General features: G+C 36.4%; 5 protein-coding genes across 5 annotated transcripts; 2 read left to right on the forward strand and 3 right to left on the reverse strand.

Annotated features, from left to right (window-relative positions):
- Positions 1 to 8,766: 8,766 nt before the first annotated feature.
- On the forward strand, positions 8,767 to 9,677 carry ONS95_008666 (uncharacterized protein; the record flags this gene model as incomplete). The annotated part of the gene is made up of 2 exons (XM_058502209.1): positions 8,767 to 9,180; positions 9,441 to 9,677. The coding sequence occupies 2 exons, from the start codon at positions 8,767 to 8,769 to the stop codon at positions 9,675 to 9,677; spliced, it is 651 nt and encodes a 216-aa protein (XP_058361136.1).
- ONS95_008667 (uncharacterized protein) lies at positions 8,985 to 12,344 on the reverse strand. The gene is made up of 2 exons (XM_058502210.1): positions 12,008 to 12,344; positions 8,985 to 11,948 (listed from the first exon to the last, which is right to left on the reverse strand). The coding sequence occupies exon 2, from the start codon at positions 11,925 to 11,927 to the stop codon at positions 9,954 to 9,956; it is 1,974 nt and encodes a 657-aa protein (XP_058361137.1). The 5' UTR covers positions 11,928 to 11,948; positions 12,008 to 12,344; the 3' UTR covers positions 8,985 to 9,953.
- Positions 12,345 to 12,722: 378 nt separating this feature from the next.
- Positions 12,723 to 13,670, reverse strand: ONS95_008668 (uncharacterized protein; the record flags this gene model as incomplete). The annotated part of the gene is made up of 1 exon (XM_058502211.1): positions 12,723 to 13,670. The coding sequence occupies one exon, from the start codon at positions 13,668 to 13,670 to the stop codon at positions 12,723 to 12,725; it is 948 nt and encodes a 315-aa protein (XP_058361138.1).
- Positions 13,671 to 13,864: 194 nt separating this feature from the next.
- ONS95_008669 (uncharacterized protein) lies at positions 13,865 to 15,396 on the forward strand. The gene is made up of 2 exons (XM_058502212.1): positions 13,865 to 14,389; positions 14,452 to 15,396. Exons 1-2 carry the CDS (start codon positions 14,297 to 14,299, stop codon positions 15,229 to 15,231), a joined length of 873 nt encoding a protein of 290 aa, XP_058361139.1. The 5' UTR covers positions 13,865 to 14,296; the 3' UTR covers positions 15,232 to 15,396.
- Positions 15,397 to 18,737: 3,341 nt separating this feature from the next.
- Positions 18,738 to 19,750, reverse strand: ONS95_008670 (uncharacterized protein; the record flags this gene model as incomplete). Its single annotated transcript, XM_058502213.1, has 2 exons — positions 18,738 to 19,387; positions 19,585 to 19,750. 2 exons carry the CDS (start codon positions 19,748 to 19,750, stop codon positions 18,738 to 18,740), a joined length of 816 nt encoding a protein of 271 aa, XP_058361140.1.
- Positions 19,751 to 20,172: the final 422 nt, after the last annotated feature.

Below are 20,172 nucleotides of genomic sequence, written 5' to 3' on the forward strand. Positions count from 1 at the left end.
TTCTTAGAATAGTTACTATTATCCTTATTCTTAATATTATTAATATTAGTATAAACCTTAGTATCCTTATTACTATTAATAGCTTTCTTTAAAGTAAGAGTAGTCTTAGAGGACTAAGTAACTTAAAATATAATTTTCTTAGAGGTTATAAAAGTAAAGGCAGTAGTAGTAGATACGGACTTATATTTAATAGTAGAGGTATTACTTTTATTAAAATTATCTTAATCTAGGGCGTTATCTATATACTTATTAGTATCTTTTGACTTCTTTATAAAGAGAGTCTCTTTCTTAATAGTATTCTTAACGCAGATAGCACTAAGAGTAAAAGAGTCTTTAAAAGATAAGCTAAGAGTCTTTATAAGTAAGTTAGTTAAAAGCTTAGACTTAATATACTTCTATAATTCTTTCTTTTTATAGTTATTAAAAGAGTTACTACTACTAAATAAGTGCTTATTATACTACTACTTATAACTATTATACTCCTTTATAGAGATAAAAGTTAAGTCCAAAGTATCTGCGTTAGATCTTATAGTAATACTACTATAAAGAAGTATATTATCGAACTCTATAATAAGATTATCTAAACTAAGAAAAGTATAACCTATAGACTTCTAACTAAAGTATATATAAAAATAAGAGAGAAAATTAATTCTCTATTTATTAGATACTTCTATCTTAGTAAAAGCTTACTTATTAAAAGTAAGGATTAGAAAGCTAACTATATAATCTAATAAATATATAGTCCTATTAGCTCAGATAGCTACTATAATATCCTAGATATAGATTATACTAAGAGTTAAGCTATATAAAGAATACTCTAAAATATACTAAGTAGAGATAGTCTTTAAAAGTAGTACTATTATAATAAAAGTAATAGAGGTATAAGTTAAAAGTATAGAAAGCATAAGGAAAGTAATAAAGTACGAGAATAGTAATAATAGTATAAAAAAGATAAGTAACTATAAAAAAATAGTTATTAAAAGAAAAAGGAAAATTTAAGAAAATAAAAGCACGAGAAAGTTTTTTATATTAAGTAAGTAGTAATAGTAAAGCTATAGAGTAAGTGAATTTAGTAAGAAGAAGTATAAAGTAGTAGATAAAAAAGTGAATTTTAAAGGGAAAAAGTGAAAGATATAGAGAAGTATTAGTTATTTATTATATATTAGTTACTAGTAAGTAGTATAATAATACGATTAAAGAAATAGTAAGTTATAAGTTACTAAGCGAGGTATAAGAGCTTTTAAAGAGAGATTTAAGGCGTTAAGGATTTTTCTAATTCGAAACTTTTTAACTTTCTTTAAAAATAATAACTTCCTTATATTTCATACTATAATAATTAGATCACTATATAGATATAATAGTTCGCTATAGATAATAGCAGAAGTATAAGTATAAGCTTAGTTAAAGTACCTGCGGAAGATAGATTACTAGCTTTTACTAACTTTAATAAAGTAATTATATACTTAAATAAGATCCTACTATAGGACTAGTATAATACCTAGTTAAGAGTCTTAAAGAATATAATAGTATATTATAATAGAGCTAAGGAACTTATTAAGTAGGTATATAAATACATAAAGAAGTTAGAAGTATTCTAGATCTATATATTTAAAGATAAGTTTTATTCGTCTTAGATAAAAGTTCAAGTTATAATTATTAATAATATAAAGAAGAGAAATAAACTTAGTAAAGCTTATAGTAGTATAATAAAGAATTAGATAGACCCGGATTTACTAGCCTAGCTAGCGATTAAGTTAAGAGAATTTATAAGTTACTACTAATAAGTATCTATAAAAATATCTATTAAAGAAGCTAGATTATAAGTTAACTTAAAAGTCTGGAAAAGAGTCTTAAAGCTATTATATTAAAGTATATCTAAAGTAAAAGAAGTTACTATAATAGATATAACTTATATAATAAGCGCGAAAGTAAGAGAAAAGGAAGTAAGGAAATTAGTAAGAGAGAAATAGAGAGGTATTAAAATATAAGTTAGTATAAGAGGATTTATAAAAGAAGAGGTATTTATAAAGGAATTAAAGAGTATACTTATAGCTATAAGTAAGAAGGGAGAGAGCTCTAGTAGCGCTAATAATTTAACTCGCTTAGCAAAGGAAATTATTATAAGTAGTATAATAGCTCTAGTTCTTTAACCGCGTTAGTCCTAGCGTTAAAAGGAAATAAGCGAAGCTATGAAAAAGTTTAAGTTTATATATAAAAAGAGAGCTAAGATTAATAAGGAAGAAATCGACCTAGTTAAGAAAGAGCTAGAGGAATAAGAGAAGTAAGAGATAAAGAAGGAGGATAAAGATATATAAAAGTATAGTTATAAAAAGAATATAACTACTAGTTAAAAAACTATAATAAAAGAAAAGAAAGTTCTACTAATTATAATAATAATAAAGCTTTTAAGTAGGATATTAGGATTTTAGCGAGTTTACTATAGTTACTTATAACTGATAGTAGGGTATATAAGTCTCTATATAAAGCGACTTTTAGAAGGTTTAGCTATTAAGAGGCTATATATTATATATAATAAGAGATTAAAGATCGAAAAACTAAAAATAGACTTAGAGACTTATATTTAGTTTTATATAGCTAATCGCTTTTCTCGCTTATTAAATAAGCTTAGACCTTATAAATTTCACTAAAAAAAAGAGCTTAAACTATTTAACTATAATTAGAAGCTAATTTTAAATAGTTAAGATCCGATAATCTTACTATAATAAAAAGAGAATAGATAAGTTATTCGCTACTTTTTTAAATAGTAGTTCTACTCCCCTCTTAAAAAGTAAATCTATAACGAATTAAATATATATTAGTACTACTTATAAGAGATAAATAAACGTAAGAATATCAGATAGCTATAGAATATATTCTTTTTAGTAACCTAGTAACTTATACACTAAGACCTCGCCTACTATATATTATATACTACCTTTTATCCTAATAAGAAATAAAGGCTAGTTAGTTACTTTTACTACACTAAATATACTATACTAAGTAATAAGACCTTCTTCTATTATATTAATTTAAATATTAATAATATACTTACTACTAATTATAGCGCTACTATAATTTAAAGTAGTATCTTACTAAACTAAGAGAATAAGGATAATTACACTTTCTACTATCTAGGGATATAGTATAAGCTAGGTAAGTAGTAGGCGTATATTCGTAAGTAAAAGTAAGATATGAATTACTATGTTTACTAAATTATAGACTAAATATTTACTTAAGAGGATATAGAGGTCTTAAGAGTAAATTAAGTTAGAACTTCTTATAGCCCTAGAGATATATAAATTATACTACTAAAAATTCTATATAAGTTAACTAAGCCCGTGATAAAAGTTCACCGGACTATCTTACTATAATTTATTACGATTTAAGATAATAAGGAAACATTAGAGGTTATAGAAAGTAAGACTTAGAGAGACTTAGCTGACTCTTACTAAGATTTCACTATACTATTAGCTACTTTATTAAGCTTTATAAATTAGTATAAAGTAATTCCCTTTTAATTTACTACTATAATTAAGCTTTCTGAGTTAGGGGCTCTATCTAATACTCTAGTTACTTAATAATAATAAAGTTCTCTAGTAGTAATAGCTTAGAGAAATATTCTATTAAGGGAGGATTAAGTAATAGCTTATAGCTTTATTAATAAGTAGAGAGCTAAGGTACTAGTCGTAGCTATAAAGGCTTTTAAGATAGTAAGAAAAGTAGAGAAGAAGGCGTTTAGAGAGAAGTCCTTTTATTACTTAAAGGAAGCGTTTAGAGAGAAGTCCTTTTACTACCTAAAGGAGGTATTAGAGGCTATAGGCGTCCTAATAAGAGAGGTAGAGTGCGACGCCAATTAGCTAAGTAAAGAAGTAATAGAGATCATATTAAAGGAGGGCTTATTATTTATAAAGGAGGCTAAGGAGTATTTAGCAGTAAGTATAGGTAATATAATAGAGATAGATAGTTAGTAGGATTCTTAGTATATATTTCCTTTTATTTATATAATACTTCAAGGGATATAGTTAAAAGGCGACTACTTATTTAAATAGAGATATATATAGTAAGGTAGTGTAGTTCCAGGTCAGAAGATAGTTAGCTTATTCCGTAGATTATATAAATAGGCGCGATAGCGTATAATAAATATATTATCTTCTCTCTCTTACTCTTACTACTTATTTAGTTAATAGTCTTCTATATCCCTGCTTACTATACACCTTAATAGTACTACCCTACTCCTTTACAATATAAGAAGCTAAAAAGCTTAAGAAAGACTAAGCTACTTTCTTAAAGGAATAAAGAAATACTATAAATAATAAGATTATTAATCTTATTAATAGGCTACTTTTACTACTAATTATAAAGGAATATAAAAGTATAAAGAGTAAAAGTATATAAAGATAAGAGAGTACTAATAGTAAAAGTATTTAGAAAAGAAAAGGAAATCAGAAGAAGTAATAAGAGGTTTATTATATAAGTTCAGACTAAGTAAGAGATACTTTTAAGTTAGTTTATACTATTATATTTATATTTTTTTTTAATAGGAAATTAAAATTATAATCTAAAGGTACTTAATATATCAGATATCTAATTAACTGCTTAATTCCCTTCTCTTTATAAAAAAGCTCTCTTAAGGAACTAATTTATAATAGGAAAGAAACCCTTTTAAGAAACTGATTTATAAAAAGGGAAGTAGTAAGTATTACTAAAACTAATATACTAAGGCTAGTATTAGGATTATAGTTATAATTATCTGATTTAAATATAGTCTTAATTAATACTAAACTTAGTTAAGACTTTTCTAATAGTTCTAATAGAATACTAAAAAAGTATAAAGCTCTATTTATTTAGACTACTATAATAGCTCTCTTTTACTATAACTTCGATAGGATTACCTACTCCTTAAAGGAGAGTAAGCTTAATATAGCTATTATATTAAAGTTACTAGGAAAAAGGGCGTAGAGCTCTACTTATTTAGATTATTATAGTAGCCCTCTCTTATTATAACTTTAATAAGATTACTTACTCTCTAAGGAGAGTAAGTTTAATATAACTATCGTGTTAGAGTTATTAAAGAATTAATAAGTACTTAAGTATATTAGTAAAGCCTTAAGTATATTTAGCTTTAGATAAGATTAGTCTATTTAACTACTTAAGCTATTAATAGAACTAGTTTATATAATTAAAGTTAAAGTCGAGTATTAGTAGTCTATAGAGAAGTAAGAGCTTACTCCTTTACTAAGTAACTAAGCTCCTTAGCTGCCTCCTAAAGCTATTTAAAGTTAGAAAGTTAGTAAGTTAAAAGGTTAGTATATAACTCTAATAATAAATAGAGATAGTAAAGGTGATAGTGAAAGCGATAGTAATAGTAAAGTTATAATAAGTAATTACGTTATAGCGATATATCTTATAGTACGATTAGCCTGATTTAGTTAATCTTTAGCGTAAGCTTATTATATAAGTTAACCTTATCTAAAGCTTATTAGCTGTTCTTAATATAAGTTAAAGGTAAATAATAATACTTAGCTAGATAAATAAAGCTTATAAGGCTAGTAAGTAATAGTAAAAGAAGCTATTAATACTCCTTTATAAGGTTAAGTAACCTCTTTATAGTAATAGGAGGTTAAGATTACTTATAGTACCTTACAAAAGGATAATAAGAGATAATACTTCTAGTGTTATTATAAATAAGCCTTATAAGTTATTAATATGCTAAAAGGAACTAGTGAAGTAGTCTTAGATTAGGAAAGACTTACTTTAAATAGTAGTTAACTTAATTAGGAGGTAATATAAAAGAGTACTTCCTAGAATAACTATAGCTAAAGTAATTACTCTTCTCTCTTTATTAACTTCCTCTCTTTTATATTATATAGTTATAAAGTCGGCGAAGTAGCCTTGAGTTATAGAATCATAGAGCTAGTAAAGTAGTCTTAGGTTAATAAAAGAGATAAACTTATAAGAGTAATTAGCTTAGTTTTAAGTTAAAGTAAGAGATTACTATATAAAGTAACTATAGCTAAGTTAATTACGCTAAGTTATAAAGCTATTATAAAGTTATAGAGCCGGCGAGGTAGCTTTAAATAATAGAGCTAGTAAGGTAGCTTTAAATAATAGAGCTAGTAAGGTAGCCTTAAATTAGATAGTAGTTAGTTTAATTAATAAATAAAGTAAGAGAGAACTTCCTAAGTAAGCTAAGGCTATTAAGTTAGTAGTTTATAACTTAATAGAGTTAAATAAGAATATTCTTAAGAGACTTTTACTCTTTTACTTATTTTCTAATAATATAAAAAGATCGCAAGGAAAATAGAGTAGCTTAATATTAATATATAAAGTATAATATTTCTTTATATTACTTTTAGGATATAATAATATAAGGCTTTTAATAGTAGAGTTAATTATTTACTAGAGAGTAGTAAGAGAATTAAATATTAAAGAAGATCTATTAATACTTCTATTTAGTATAAGAGCTTAAGTAGATAAAGAGAAGAATTATTAACTAACTAGCTTAGAAAAGTTAAGTATAAGAAAAAGAAACTAAAGGAAATATAAATTAAAGGAAGAAAGTACTTAGCTTACTTTAGAGTTAACTTTATACTAAAGTAAGAATTAAATCTCTTTAATTATATATAAGGCTAAAGTTAGTAATATAAGAGACTATTATAAAGAAAAACTAAGAGCTAGCTTAAAGTTAGCTAAGTTAAAGTACTAAAAGTAAGAGAGCTTACTTATAGATATTCTTAAAGTTAAAGTTAAAGTTAAAGTTAAAGTTAAAGTTAAGATTAGAGTTAGAGTTAGAGTTAGAGTTAAAGATAATAGTAAAATAAGTACTAAATATATAGGAATACTATTTAGATAATAGTAAGAGTAAGAAAGAAAGTAGAATAAAATACTAAAAGTTTAAAACTATAATAGAAAAGGAAGAAGGAAATAAAAGTAGAGATTAACTATAAGGTTAAAGTATTATTAAAAGAAGGAATAAAAGTTAAAGAAAGAGGTAGAGAAGGTCTTTATATAATTATAGAGGTAGTAAAGCTACTACTTTAGTACTAATAAAGTAGTAAATAACTAAACTTATAATTATAACTTACTAAAGTAAAGATATCTTTAACTTAAAGTAAACTTAATTAAATCGCTTATAATACTTAAATCCCTTTATATATAATAATAGAAAACTTATATATATATACTTATAGTATTTAGCTTTTATTTAATATAAATATTACCTTTTTCTATTATTAAGATATAAAGTTATTAAATATATAAGACTAACTTATCTAAGAGAGTTATTTATAAAGTCGCTTTAGTTATAATTATTAAGTTAGCCTTATTTAATAAGTTATTAAATACTTGCATGCCTTTATATTATTACAAATTATAAAGTACTACTTTCTAAATACTCTTATATTAAGAAAGCTATATAATATTATTTTCTAGTATATTATATTAGTATAATCTCTAGAATCAATTATTTTATATTATTTTATATTTCTTAGTTAAAAAATTATATCTATAGTATATTATATTATTATTTTAGCTGTTATATTTAAACCTCTTACTTTTAATTTTACCTTGTAACTTCTATATCTACTACCCCTTTATATTATCCCTTTCTACTAATTTCTATATTATTATATTATAAAGAATTTTAGAATTAATTATTTTATATTATTCTATATCTCCTAATTAAGAAATTATATCTATAGTATATTATATTATAAAGATATCACTATTTCAGTTATTATATCTAAAGCCTTTACTTCTATTTATAGCTTTAGCCCTATATCTCTTATATCTACTACTTCTTTAATATTCTTCTTTTACTAAGTTTTTATTATATTATATTATAAAAATTTCTAGAATTAATTATTTTAGTTCTCTTTATATTTCTTAGTTAAAAAATTATACTTATATTATTCTTTATTATAAAGATATATTACTTTAAAAGTATTATTCCGTATAGCTACTAGCTACGAACTACCTTATATATTATATCTACTTTTATATTTCAGCTTATATATAATAGAAATCTATTTAAAAATACTAAAAAAAAATATATATTACTTAGAATTTTAAACTTATTAATAAGTCTATCTTATACTTATAAGTAAAGTAAGCTAAGTAAGTAAGCTTAAAATATTAACTCTTTAACCTTAGGTTTATTTATTATAATAATATATTAGCTAATTAGTATAGCTACTAAGTTATACTACTAGTTCTTATTATTTTTACTTAAATTATATAACTTTACTTTATATTTAGCCTAAGAAAATTCTTATTATCTTAACTCTTTACTCTTTATATTATTATACTAATAAAGTATAGTTATATCTTCTATTAGTTTTATATTATCTTATATACTCCTAGGATACTCTTTATTTAATTTTATATATTTATATACTTATATATATCTATTCTATCCTCTTCTTATTTCCTAGTTAAGTTTCCTTTATATTATAGTATATATATACTAGACTATAGAGATTCTTTCTATAATTATAAACTTTTTCTCTATAGTTATAAAAAAACCTCTTATAACTATAGAAGTTTACTTTATAAGATAGGGTTTTATTTATAAACTACTCTTATACTATCTATATAATAGATCGCACTTTCTATTAGTATAGAAGGAACTCTATTAGTATAGACAGATTCTCTATACTAATAGAGAGAATCTCTATACTAATAGAGACGTTACTACCGTAGTGACCTGAAAACATCATATGCACCCAAGGAAGCGTCCTGCCGCTTACTCTTTGTACAACGGCAGTGATGTTGTTCCAGCAAGACACGCTGGCACTGGATTTCCCTCGAGTCGAGCCTGTTCCAAACGGCAAAGTCGTTCTCGTATGGGGAGGTGCCTCAGCTGTGGGAACCAATGGTATTCAGATGCTCAAAGCAGCTGGGTACAGAGTCGCTGCTATTGCAGGTTCTAACAATCAACAATACTGTACAGACCTGGGTGCAAATTACGCTTTTGACTATAGAAAGCCAGGTGTGGTCGCCGAGATTATCCAAACCCTTAAAAACGTCCCATTCGCTGGAGTTTTCTGTGCCGTTATGGCGCCAGAGACTATAAAAGCTTGCGCTCGAATCGCTTCTCAGCTAGGCGACAATTCCAAGAATAAGGTCGTAGTAACTTCCTTGGCGCACTCGATGAAGTTTGAAGGCGAGGTTCCTGAAGGCGTAACTATTAGCTACTATACAGTGTACCCCCCTGTCCTAACGTTAGTTTACTACTCGTGCCTTAGCAGCTGCTTTTACAGTGCTAAAGGAGCTTCTCCTTATAATTGCTCTATTAATATATTAAAAACGCGTCATGCTATCCCCTTATTACTTTTTAAAACAGTATGAAATCCTTCTCTTTTAAATATAAATAATAGATAGCGTCGCCTTATAGTTTAACGTTAGGACAGGGGGGTACACTATAAGTCTGATTCATCCAGTTTCCTTCATCAGCCCTCGTAATGATCGGAAATCTAGGCTGGGCCGACTCGTTGAAGGACAATGAAGTCGGACCTGCTATCTGGGACAGATGGCTCACGCCCGCACTCGAGAATGGTACCATGAAGTGCAGACCTGAGCCTGGGGTTGTCGGTAAGGGCCTAGAGAGTATCCAGGGAGCATTGGACCTCCAAGCCCGAGGGGTCTCCGCCAAGAAGCTTGTTGTTGAAATTGTCTGATTGGCAGAGGCAAATTTCATGCTATGTACATTTGTAGAATCTACATTCATCTCTCAAGTCTGATAGCAGACATCCGCCGCGTTACACTACTTATGTATGCTGAAGTAAGCAGTAGTAAACATGGCGTGCTGTTGGACTGGAGCTATTTTATTAGTTGGCAAAGCGCGATATCCAATTAAATTTCATTCCAAAGTGTTTGTGAAGGACCCGAACCAAGTAAAAACAACATCAAGCATACAGATTTTTAGAACTGTTATGATAATAAAAGCAGGGATATCAGAAGTTCGTGCTTTCTTGCCACTGTGACGTGAGGAAGTCCAGGGTCGTAGCTGGGAAATCTTGCCATGCTTCATCAAAAGTATATCCGAAATCTGTTGGGGGTGATCCATTACCAATGGAAAGCGTATTGGCGGTCTCCGATTGAATTAACGATGCGGTCATTGTAGAGTAATCGTCCTGCAAAGCTGGCGTGACTATAGCCTGGCTCTGTTCGTTTCCTTGAAGACTATGTCTCGGGTCTTGCAAAGAGAGTTTGAAGGAAGTTAACATCTTGCTCAGGCCGCCTGCGATGTGTTTGGTGAGATGCTTCTCACTAGAAACTGCATGTTGAAATAGTGATATTACCCTTCCCACGAGATCCTCCACTGCGTCGGGGTTGATGCAGAGACCTGCTAAGGGAGAATCAGAGACACTTTGAGTCGGACTAGCTCTCCATTTCAATGTTACTTTGAGGAGAAAGACGGCTGAGAATGTCAGCATGGTATGAGCGAAAAGTGGCACGCCTATGATGTTATTTCGTATATCCGGCTCATCGAGGACGAACGATAGGGTTGATATTGCAGACGAGATAGCGAGATTGGCAGACTCTTTACGAGAAGTGGAAAGAGCTGCCACGCTCTCAGGACACATGGCACGGAGGGCTAGAGAGTTGAATTGGAACTTGGCAAAGTAGTAGTGCAGTGTCACACCTTTCGAAGGATAAGAGTGAACATATTGGTTGCTAACACAGCGTGGTGCCCAGGTATTGCGCCACTGATCCAATTGTATGTTATATTGACGAAGATGCTCGAAATCGTCCTCAATAACTGGTTGATCGTTATCTGTTCCGAATCGTCGAAACATGGTGGAATGAAGGATGAATAGAGCGACTTGGGACATGAGTCGTACATCCCCCGGTATGGTTGTAGGGTATTGAAGAAACGCTTCAAACCCAGTAATAGCAGCGTCTTCGTAGATCATTGGTGGCCTCCCGTACGTAGTGCTAAATTGGTGATCACACACATACAGTAGCAACCAGAGCTGAGGTCGCTCATAGCTGTCGGATTTGCCGCGAGAGATTCTTAGAAGGCTTTGATGAAGCCCCATCTCCACACCAAGCCGTACAGCAAGTCCCGACAGCCTCCAACTCAGATCTGGAAGCCAGAATGCGCCAATACAAAGTCCACGGATGTCGTCCATGGTACATCGTCGTTTGATCGTAGCTTTCTCGACAAGGGAAGTGTACTCCTCGTAGCAAGCTTCTAACGCACCGCTTCGGCCAGGAATATGCAGAGCCGCAACCGTCAGGATGGCAGCCGATAAAAGAGATGACGATCTCCTAGCAGATTCGAGAGTTGAGTGTTTCATTACCACTCCACCCCAGAGAAGTTGATTCATGGTATGGTTGAACGATTCAAACAGACTCTCAGCGACATCAAGACCAAGAACACCCCTAGCAATGAAGTCTGATTCAAGCAGATTGTCCTTCTGAAGAGTCTCGCACGGCTGGTCAGTTCTCAGGGTTCGAATTCTCGTTACTTCATACAGGGCATCCGTTGGAGCAGAAACAATCCGGCCGCCATCAAGATCTGGTTCCCTGGAATTTTCTCGAGTTGGCTCTGCTGTCTCAACCGGCCGGCTCGTGACTAGTGGGCGGTTGCCAGATCCATACTTCCCGAGGTTTGGAAGACGTAAGTGGCGGAGGACATCTGACATTGCAGCTTCAAGTCTCGAAGCTTGAGCTGTTGCCGCATCTTTCCACTGAGTGTCGTCATCGACGAATTTCTGAAGAGAGTTGTTGGTCACGCAGGGGAGGTTCTGACGGCGACATCGTCGACATTTGCCTTGGTCGTCATCAATCTGGCACTTGATCTTGTGCTTCTTACATTCAGAACAGGCTCGGCTCTTGGTCTTGATGGGAATGTCGTTCCCAATGCCGTGGTCGTTCAAAGATGAGGGCTCAAGGTCCGCTTCATTGAACCGCCGCTTCATAATGGCAAGTGGAGCTGAGTTCTTGGGAGTGGATCAGGATATAAGAATGGCAAGAAACCGATCTATACCGGAGCACCTACGACATTCTGGTCTACTATGGTGTTGTCAGAAATGTGGTCTGGGGCTTCGAGGTCGTCTCGGGATCAGGAGCGCGCGTGGGATTGGGTGGAGATGTATCGTTGATGTCGAGACGGGTAGAATCCCGAGGTTGGGCAATGTCTCTTTTAGGTGAGATCTTATTCCCGTTGGCGCGATCTTTGAGAAGACATAGAACCTCTTGAAGCAGGTGCTTTGTCGCAGGGCAGGGCATGGTCATGCCACTTCAAAGATTGTGACAGTGGGGGAAGCGGAGTCGGATATCCCCTACGCTGCCGTTCGGAATGGATCCAATAGGTATAGGTACATTTTAGGTACAGGTACTAAAGCTAGCGCACGTGCCTTGTAGTATAAGTACCTGACAAAAGTGTGTTAAAAGGCAGCTTAGGTAAGATAGGGGTGGATTAGTGGCCCACGATGCTGCCGTTCGCTAAAACATACAGTACCTGGTGCTCCAGAGAGGAAGGCTGGCCATGGACTGAAAATTGCTGCACAATAGCACACATCCATGCATTGCTCGGAAAGTACAAGATACCTAGTGCAACGTTCTTCGGAACTTGTTGATTATATTTCAAGGTATCAACTGGAAGGGTTCATTCTACCATGTACAATAGATACCTGCTGTGATCCTTCCTATTGTTAGTACGTGTCTTCATCCTGTCTTCGCGGAGTCTGCCCTTTCCTTCCTTCTCTCCACGCCTATCCCAAGCTTTTCTTGTAATCCGCCACTGCTTGTTCACACGAACCATCAGACTGGAAGCCCAAGCTATATGCATACTTATTATCAAACTTATCTGCCCAACTCCTCAAGATAGCCTCAGTCGCAGGATCAGTTTCCTCCTTAATATACTGCAGCCTATCCGACCCAGCCACCTTCTCCAATGCATTCATCATATCTTGAATTGTTACAGACAGCCCAGGCATATTGACCTCTCGCACATGAGCCGGCAGCTTTGAAGACTCAAGCTTCAACGCATGCACGAGGTTCAGAACCAGCGTTCTCGGCGAGCATACCCATGACGCAAACGAGCGATCTTTCAGTGGAATGACGCACTCTTGTCCATTCAAAGGTTCTCTGATCATCCCGCTCAGGAAGCTACTCGCCGCAGCTGAGGGCTTCCCGGGTCTGACAGTGACGGTGGGAAAGCGAAGGACAATACCATCAATGAACTTCCGGCGAGTGTAATCGTTGACGAGAGTCTCGCAGACGAGTTTAGCCGCCCCATAGGATGACTCTGGTGTTGGTCTGACCGTCTCATCAACGACCTTGGGAAAGGGACGGCCATAAACGGCTTGACTTGAGGCATAAATTATTCGGATTCCCGGCTTTACAGTTCGGAATGCCTCGAGAAGTCTCCGAGTTGAGTCGAGATTGGCCTTCATGCCAAAGTCGAAGTTGGCTTCTGAGCCAGAAGACATGATGCCATGGAATACAAAAGCTGCGTCTAGCGAGTCGTCGACCACTGTGCTTGTGTCGGCACAAAGATCAGCTTGGACTGCTTTGGCATTCTGAGGATATTTGACACCCTTTGGAACGGGTGGCAGGACGACATCTGTAAGCACAACGGTGTAGGATTCATCGTTTAAGAGCACTTCAGCTAGGAGCTGCCCTATAAATCCTGCTGCGCCTGTGATGAGGACTTTCATTTTAAGAGACGAGTTCTGAAGGTTGTGAGTCGGGTGGTAACGATGGACCGATGAAAGATGAAGAACCGACGGTGGTGAAATCTGAGCCTGAAGATGTTCTGCTTAGGAAAGTGTTTTAGTCTCCTGTAATATTCGAAGGGATTTAAAAGAAATTGGAGTGAGTAAATGAACGGTTTCATTGCATATCTCCGCATCACATCTCATGTCGTGGTGTAAAAGCAGAACCTTATCGGGAGAACGCCGATCCCCACCACAGTATTCGGCATCCCTCCGCCCCGTGCCCCTCACAACCTGATAGACCCTCCCTTACGGGAGGTATATACCCCTCTTTTGTGGAGGAACATCGTCGAGTCAGCCTGCCCACTCGGAGGAAGTCCGATTTGTCCCAGTTTATGACGATGCTTCCGCGACTTTTGATTCTGTTGTTGGATCGCATTTGTATTTTGAGTTTTAATTCTTGATGTGTGTAACCTTTAAAAGTTCCTCTCAATCCTCTAACCTATTTCTCCCCTCCTCCTTCTTCCTCTTTGTTTACTTCCCAATCTCATCATTTCATCCCGATTCCGCAATATCACTTAAATTTCTTGGAATTCGGCCGAGGACTCGAAAATCCATGAATCCTCTTCATGGCTACCACCAAACCACTCTCCGAGAACAAAAGTACGGCTATCCTCGATGCAGCTGAAAAGGGGGGGTACGGCATCATAGCTGTATGCTGCGTGAGTCCATCATTCCTCCCCATATCAAGCACACCTCCAGACTCAGCTAACCCCAACCTTAGTACAACCTTGAAGAAATCGTCGCCACGGTTCGCGCCGCAGAATCCAGCTCCTCACCAGCAATGGTCCTCCTCTTCCCCTGGGCCATGCAAAAGTTCTCGCACCTGCTCGTCAACCTTGCCGCCGACGCCTGCCGCTCAGCCAAAGTCCCCATCTCACTGCATCTCGACCACTGCCAAGACGTCGAGATGGTGAAATACGCTGCATCGCTCCCTTTCGACTCTATCATGATCGACATGTCGCATTATGAGAAAGATCAGAACTTACGCCTGACGAGAGAATTGACTGCGTATTGTCACGAGAGAGGTATTGCGACGGAGGCTGAACCGGGACGTATTGAGGGCGGTGAGGATGGTGTGAAAGATACGGCTGAGCTTGAAGGCATCATGACGACGCCTGAACAAGCTCAGGAATTCATCGACACTGGGATCGATTACCTCGCTCCTGCATTCGGTAATGTGCATGGTGCGTACAGCAGTAAAGGACCGCGTGCACATCTACAGTTCAAGCGGCTCGAGTCTGTACAGAAAGCGTCGAAAGGGAAGGTACGCTTGGTGTTGCATGGAAGTGGGAGTTTTACGGAAGATATCTATCGGGATTGCATACAGAGAGGAGTCTCAAAGATCAATGTTAATGCGCAGTTGGTTGAGCCGTGGGCGGAAATGATGGAAAAAAGGAAGACTTTCACGCCTCTTACGGAGTTGGTGGAGGATAGTATTGAAATTTTCCAAGAGGAGGTGGTAAAGTTGATGAAGATGGCAGGCAGTTGTGGGAAGGCTTGAGAGAGTGGTGTACCCATGTAGGACATGGTTCAATAAAAGTTGGGACCGAAACCGAGAAGTGTTTTGTCGATATGCTTCTAGCTCTTGTTGACGTCTCGAGTCCCCTGTGTAGAACAAAATAGTACTGCGCCTTGAGTAAATGAAAAATACGGGAAGCTAAGCGATACAGTATTGCTCGATGTTGATTTCAACCGAAGCGAGGTGAGAATGTTGACAAGGGGTGTCCCAATCAACGTGCGGACGCAAATCCATCTCCAGAATATTTACCATCTGAAGGTGCCTCTAAGAGCTACAGCTATAGAAACCCCCAGAGCCCAATGCCACAACAAATCAGCTGAACCTATTCAAGTAGCCCTGGAGACAAAATTACCTCACCTGCGACTATGGCATCAATTGCCAATATGCCAGAAGCAGAGCCAATTAGTCCTTGGGTAACGATTAAGCAAGCCATTCAAGAAAATGCCGAAAGCAGCACATGTTCTCTTCAGAGGAAGGCAGTCTAGTCTTTACAGCACCTGGACTGATTGGGATGTTCAGATGAGAGGATTTTCGAGAACAAGCAGCTGGGTTACGAGATACTCAAAGATGTGGAACGGGCATGGGCGGACTGGGAAGACCAGGGATTGAGGGACGCAGAAGCAGCATATCAAAGGATCGAACATGGCTGAAGTTCTCATTCTGGAAGCACCTCCAAAAGTCAGACTTTCAGAAGAGCAAGAAGCAGTCGCACAACTAGGCCTCCTTGGCCACAACATATTTCTCACGGGCGCGGACGGCTGTGGGAGGACCGTCACAATAATGGAAATTATTAGGCTCGATTCAAAGAGCGAGGTACCAAATATCAAGTCGCATGCCCGTCAGCGATTGCCGCTCTACCGTTTGAGGGCCGAACCATGCACTCCTGGATGGGCTGGAAAACTGATTCCATGCGTACGACCTCAAGAGTCTTGAAACCAGCTCATTACACCCCAGAGCGGCTGGAGGCATGCTTTCAAGTTCGAGGTGCTCATAATCTGAAAACTTTCTGTTAGAAATATGGGGATTGTAGGCGTAGACTTAGTACTGTAGGCTATACTACTAAGCACGCTACCCCTTTTTATAGGAGATTCTCTCTCTCTGTAGTAGCTCCTTATACAACTGCAATTCTGACACTTTCAATGGCTGAAAATCAATTTCGGAGAGGACGAATCTTGTTCTACAAGAAGTTATCTTCCTTGGCGATTTTCACCAACTGCCTCAGTCTTGCCGTTCCAGTTCTGTCTCAGATGTGGTAAAACCATGGAGGAGTTGAAAGCAAAATTCAAGTGCAGATGTAAGCTTTCCTTAAAAGTGTTTAAGGAGGGCGACAAGTGGCCTTTAAAGCGCCAGTTTGGCAACAGTTGAAGTTGAGACATATTCTACTCGAGAAGATCCACAGACAGACAAGTGCTGTATTCAAGAACATCCTCGACCAGATTTGCTACATCAAGGGTTTAGGAGAAGAAGAGTGGAAGATCTGGAAAGAAAGAAACAGCAGCCGCTGCATATCCGCGCAGTGAGGCTGATGCCCAACGACAAAGCTGTCGATAACATCAACCAGCGTGAAATTGCTGCCATAAAGAGACCATCTTTGCAGTGGGTCGCGAAATATCGGTACGTAAGGTGGTATACAGCTCTCCCTGGTGACAATCATACCGATCCGTGGTCGGGGATCCTCTCCTTCAGACGATATCGATTCCCGGGATCATTGGAGCTGAAAGAGGGCGCAAAGGTCGTGCTTCTAGAAAACATCAACATCAATAAGGGGCTCATGAACGGCTTCCAGGGAGTAGTGATAGGATTTAAAAACCATCAAGGCAGTGTAGTTAATAGTTTTGCTATTCTTAGTAAAAACATAACTAACTAAGGTTTGTTTTATAAAGACTTAGTAAACTAACTATAGTTTGTTATTAATAGTTAAAACCGAGGTTTGTTTTATTAGATTCTTAAAAACGGGTTAGTTTATAAAATAGACTGAATTTAATTTTAATTTTTTTTAGTTAATTTTTTTTATATATATTTAAAAAGATTATTATAAAAATAAAATATATAATATAAGACTTAATTACTTTATATATATAAATAGTATCTTAAAAGATTTATTTAATATATTTATTATAAAAGATTATTAAGATAATATAACCCTAGCTTTTTATAAGGTAAGTATTAAAAAATATATTAATATATTTTAAATCTTATAATAGGAAATAATTTATTAGATCTTATATATTATTTCTTCTGTTTTTATATTTTTTTTAAATACTTTTTATTTTAATTAGAAGTCTAATTAATAATATATTCATAATTATTTTATAACTTAAAATACTTTAATTAATATTATTATATTAAACTATATATAAATAAAAGGTTAATTATAAGATTTTTATTAATTATATATTTCTTTTAATATAATATTTTTATAAGAATTTTATAAAATTTATACTATATATAGTTTAAAAGTTAGTTTTTAAAAACGACCTCGTTTCATTCGTTTTATACTTATTAAAACGGACTGTAGTTCGTTTTTAGCTTATAAAACTGGCGTTAGTCTATAAAGCTAAAAACGGGGTCGTTCAAACGGCTGTAAACTATTGACTACATTGCATCAAGGCGTAGAATACCCGCCCTCTTCCAGTCTCGTCACAGAGAAAGCCAAACAACGCGGCCCTGGCCCTGCAACTAGATACGAGACCTTGGCGCCCCTGTTGTCATGTTCGTGAACGGGGGCATAATCCCAGTCAGAGCAGTCAGTCGAATATACAGCCCAATCCGGAACAAATGAGCAGCCGTATCTAGCAAGTCGTATCAACATCCTGCTGAAACAGGGGGAGGGAGGGACGCACCATCCATTTAAGGCCAGGCATGACTTTGAACTACATCTTGGTCTCCTCAAATGATATGTTCGAGAAAGGTCAGCTTTATGTTGCCTTGCCGAGAGGAACAAACATCGAGGGCGTGACTGTGACTGGAAAGAAACGCTAATAACTGTCTTCCGACCAGAACGCGATTGAATTTCATCGGAACACTAAATGGGAGACTTTTTGGAAGCAGGTGCTGAGGTTTGCTCACTTGGCCTGGAGGTCTCGAAGGAGACCCCGAAACTCGGAACATATCAGTACCCGCCAATGGACGACGAGGTGATGTTTTGGGATCCTCTACTTCTTCCACCTTTTAAAACTGGAATACGAAGTTGGTGTGTGCACTTGGTCGAGCGAAAATCCTTGAAAGACCACATTTCATAGATTGATGGTCTCGACGCAGAGGATTTACTGGGCAAAGTTTACGGTACAGAGGCATCCGAGGAGCCGGAACACATGGAGACTTCCAAGTACTTCTTGGGAGGCAGATGAACGGCAATGACCAAATTATTCTATTCTTAAAAGTACACCATTACAGGTTCCCATAGAATCCAACTCAAAAAAGATCAGAGGTATCATTGCAGTCAACCACCAGTCACAATCGTAAACCTACTCCTCGACACATCCCATCTAATCCTTATGCTTATGTAGCTTCTCTTTAATCTTCTCCTTCAAACTCTTCTTCTCCTTATCATGTCCACTCCCAGTCCCATCCAAACTCTTCTTCCCCTCACTACTTGTACTTTTTTTGGGGGTACTCGTCTCTCCCACCTTCGGCTCAGACACAGATGCAGGACTAACTCGCTTCTCTTCCAGCAAGCCCGAACTTCCTACCTTCTCTTCACGGAGTCCTCCGTCTCTTTTTACTGGTGCGCCAGTGAGAGGTGGTGCTGTGCTTGAGCCAGTAGTACCGGTCATGCCATTCTCAGCACTCTTCTCATCAAACCCCGTCGTACCCTTCACAGCACTGGCTTTCTCCTCTAGACTAATATCCTTATTCTCGCTGCCAGCCCCAACAAGACCAGTGGTACTGCTATCGGTAGGATCACTCTTGCTGAATGTCAGAGGCTTAGACTCAGTCGACATGTTCTCTGAGGGGAGCTTTGCTTGATCGGCTGTAGCGAGGAGATTTGAGGGGGTTTCGCGGGATTGGCATTCTGATTCTGGGAGGAGGACGGCGGCTTTGGGCGGATCAGCTGAAGAGGACTCGGTGGTAACGGGTTTGGGGTTAGAAGTTAGGGTTGATTTTGAGGGGAGGGAGGTATTGGCTGTTGTGTCCTCTGTGAGGACGGAGGGGTATTTGTTAGCTATATATCCTTGATTTCTTTTGAGTTCTTAACTGTAATAGGCTGGAGCGTGAAGTCATCACGATTGGGCAGCGGTGATCATATAAATAAGTAAGAGTCACTTTGAAACCGAAGTCAGCGTAGCTCTCTCTTCTCAAATGGTTCCTCAAGGGCAAAGGGGCACTCACTACCGACGTTTCCCCTGTCATAAGGCTCACCACTCTTCACATCACCCAGCTCTCCAGCAACAGGCTCTTTTCCCAAAGTGTCATTCCCATCCTTCTTCTCATCTGGGTTTGTTCCTTCACCCCAAATAGCACGGGACGCAGCAGTTGTGATGTTGGTTATGGTCTCCATTTTCCTTCTTTACTTGAATGTCCTGAGCATGCAGGAGCGAGGACGCGTATTGCTAATTAGCCTTGTGATCTGGTATTTGTTGTTGTACAGTGAGGTAACTTGTTCTCGGTTTTGAGGTTGAGAGAGAGGTTGAGGTAGGAATGAGAATATGGAGTGCAAATGGAAGAGAACTGCTCTGCTTTATGAACGAAAACGAAAACGAAAGGGCTCTTATCATAGCCTGTCGCTATGGCCATTCACGCAATCAAGGCCTAGGTACAGTAAGGTAAGGTAGTAACGTAGTGGACAACGGAACTGACGTCGTTGTGGCAGGTGAGGTGGGGTCAGTTCCATCTTTCGCAAGGTTCCTCCCCTCCACTCGCACTTCCCGTCCCTTAACTGCCCAGTGCCCAGTGCCCAGTGCCCAGTGCCCAGTGCCCAGT

The sequence above is a fragment of the Cadophora gregata genome (assembly GCF_030347475.1).
Source record: "Cadophora gregata isolate MNR1 chromosome Unknown scaffold_3, whole genome shotgun sequence".
Classification (NCBI taxonomy): Eukaryota; Fungi; Ascomycota; class Leotiomycetes; order Helotiales; family Ploettnerulaceae; genus Cadophora; species Cadophora gregata.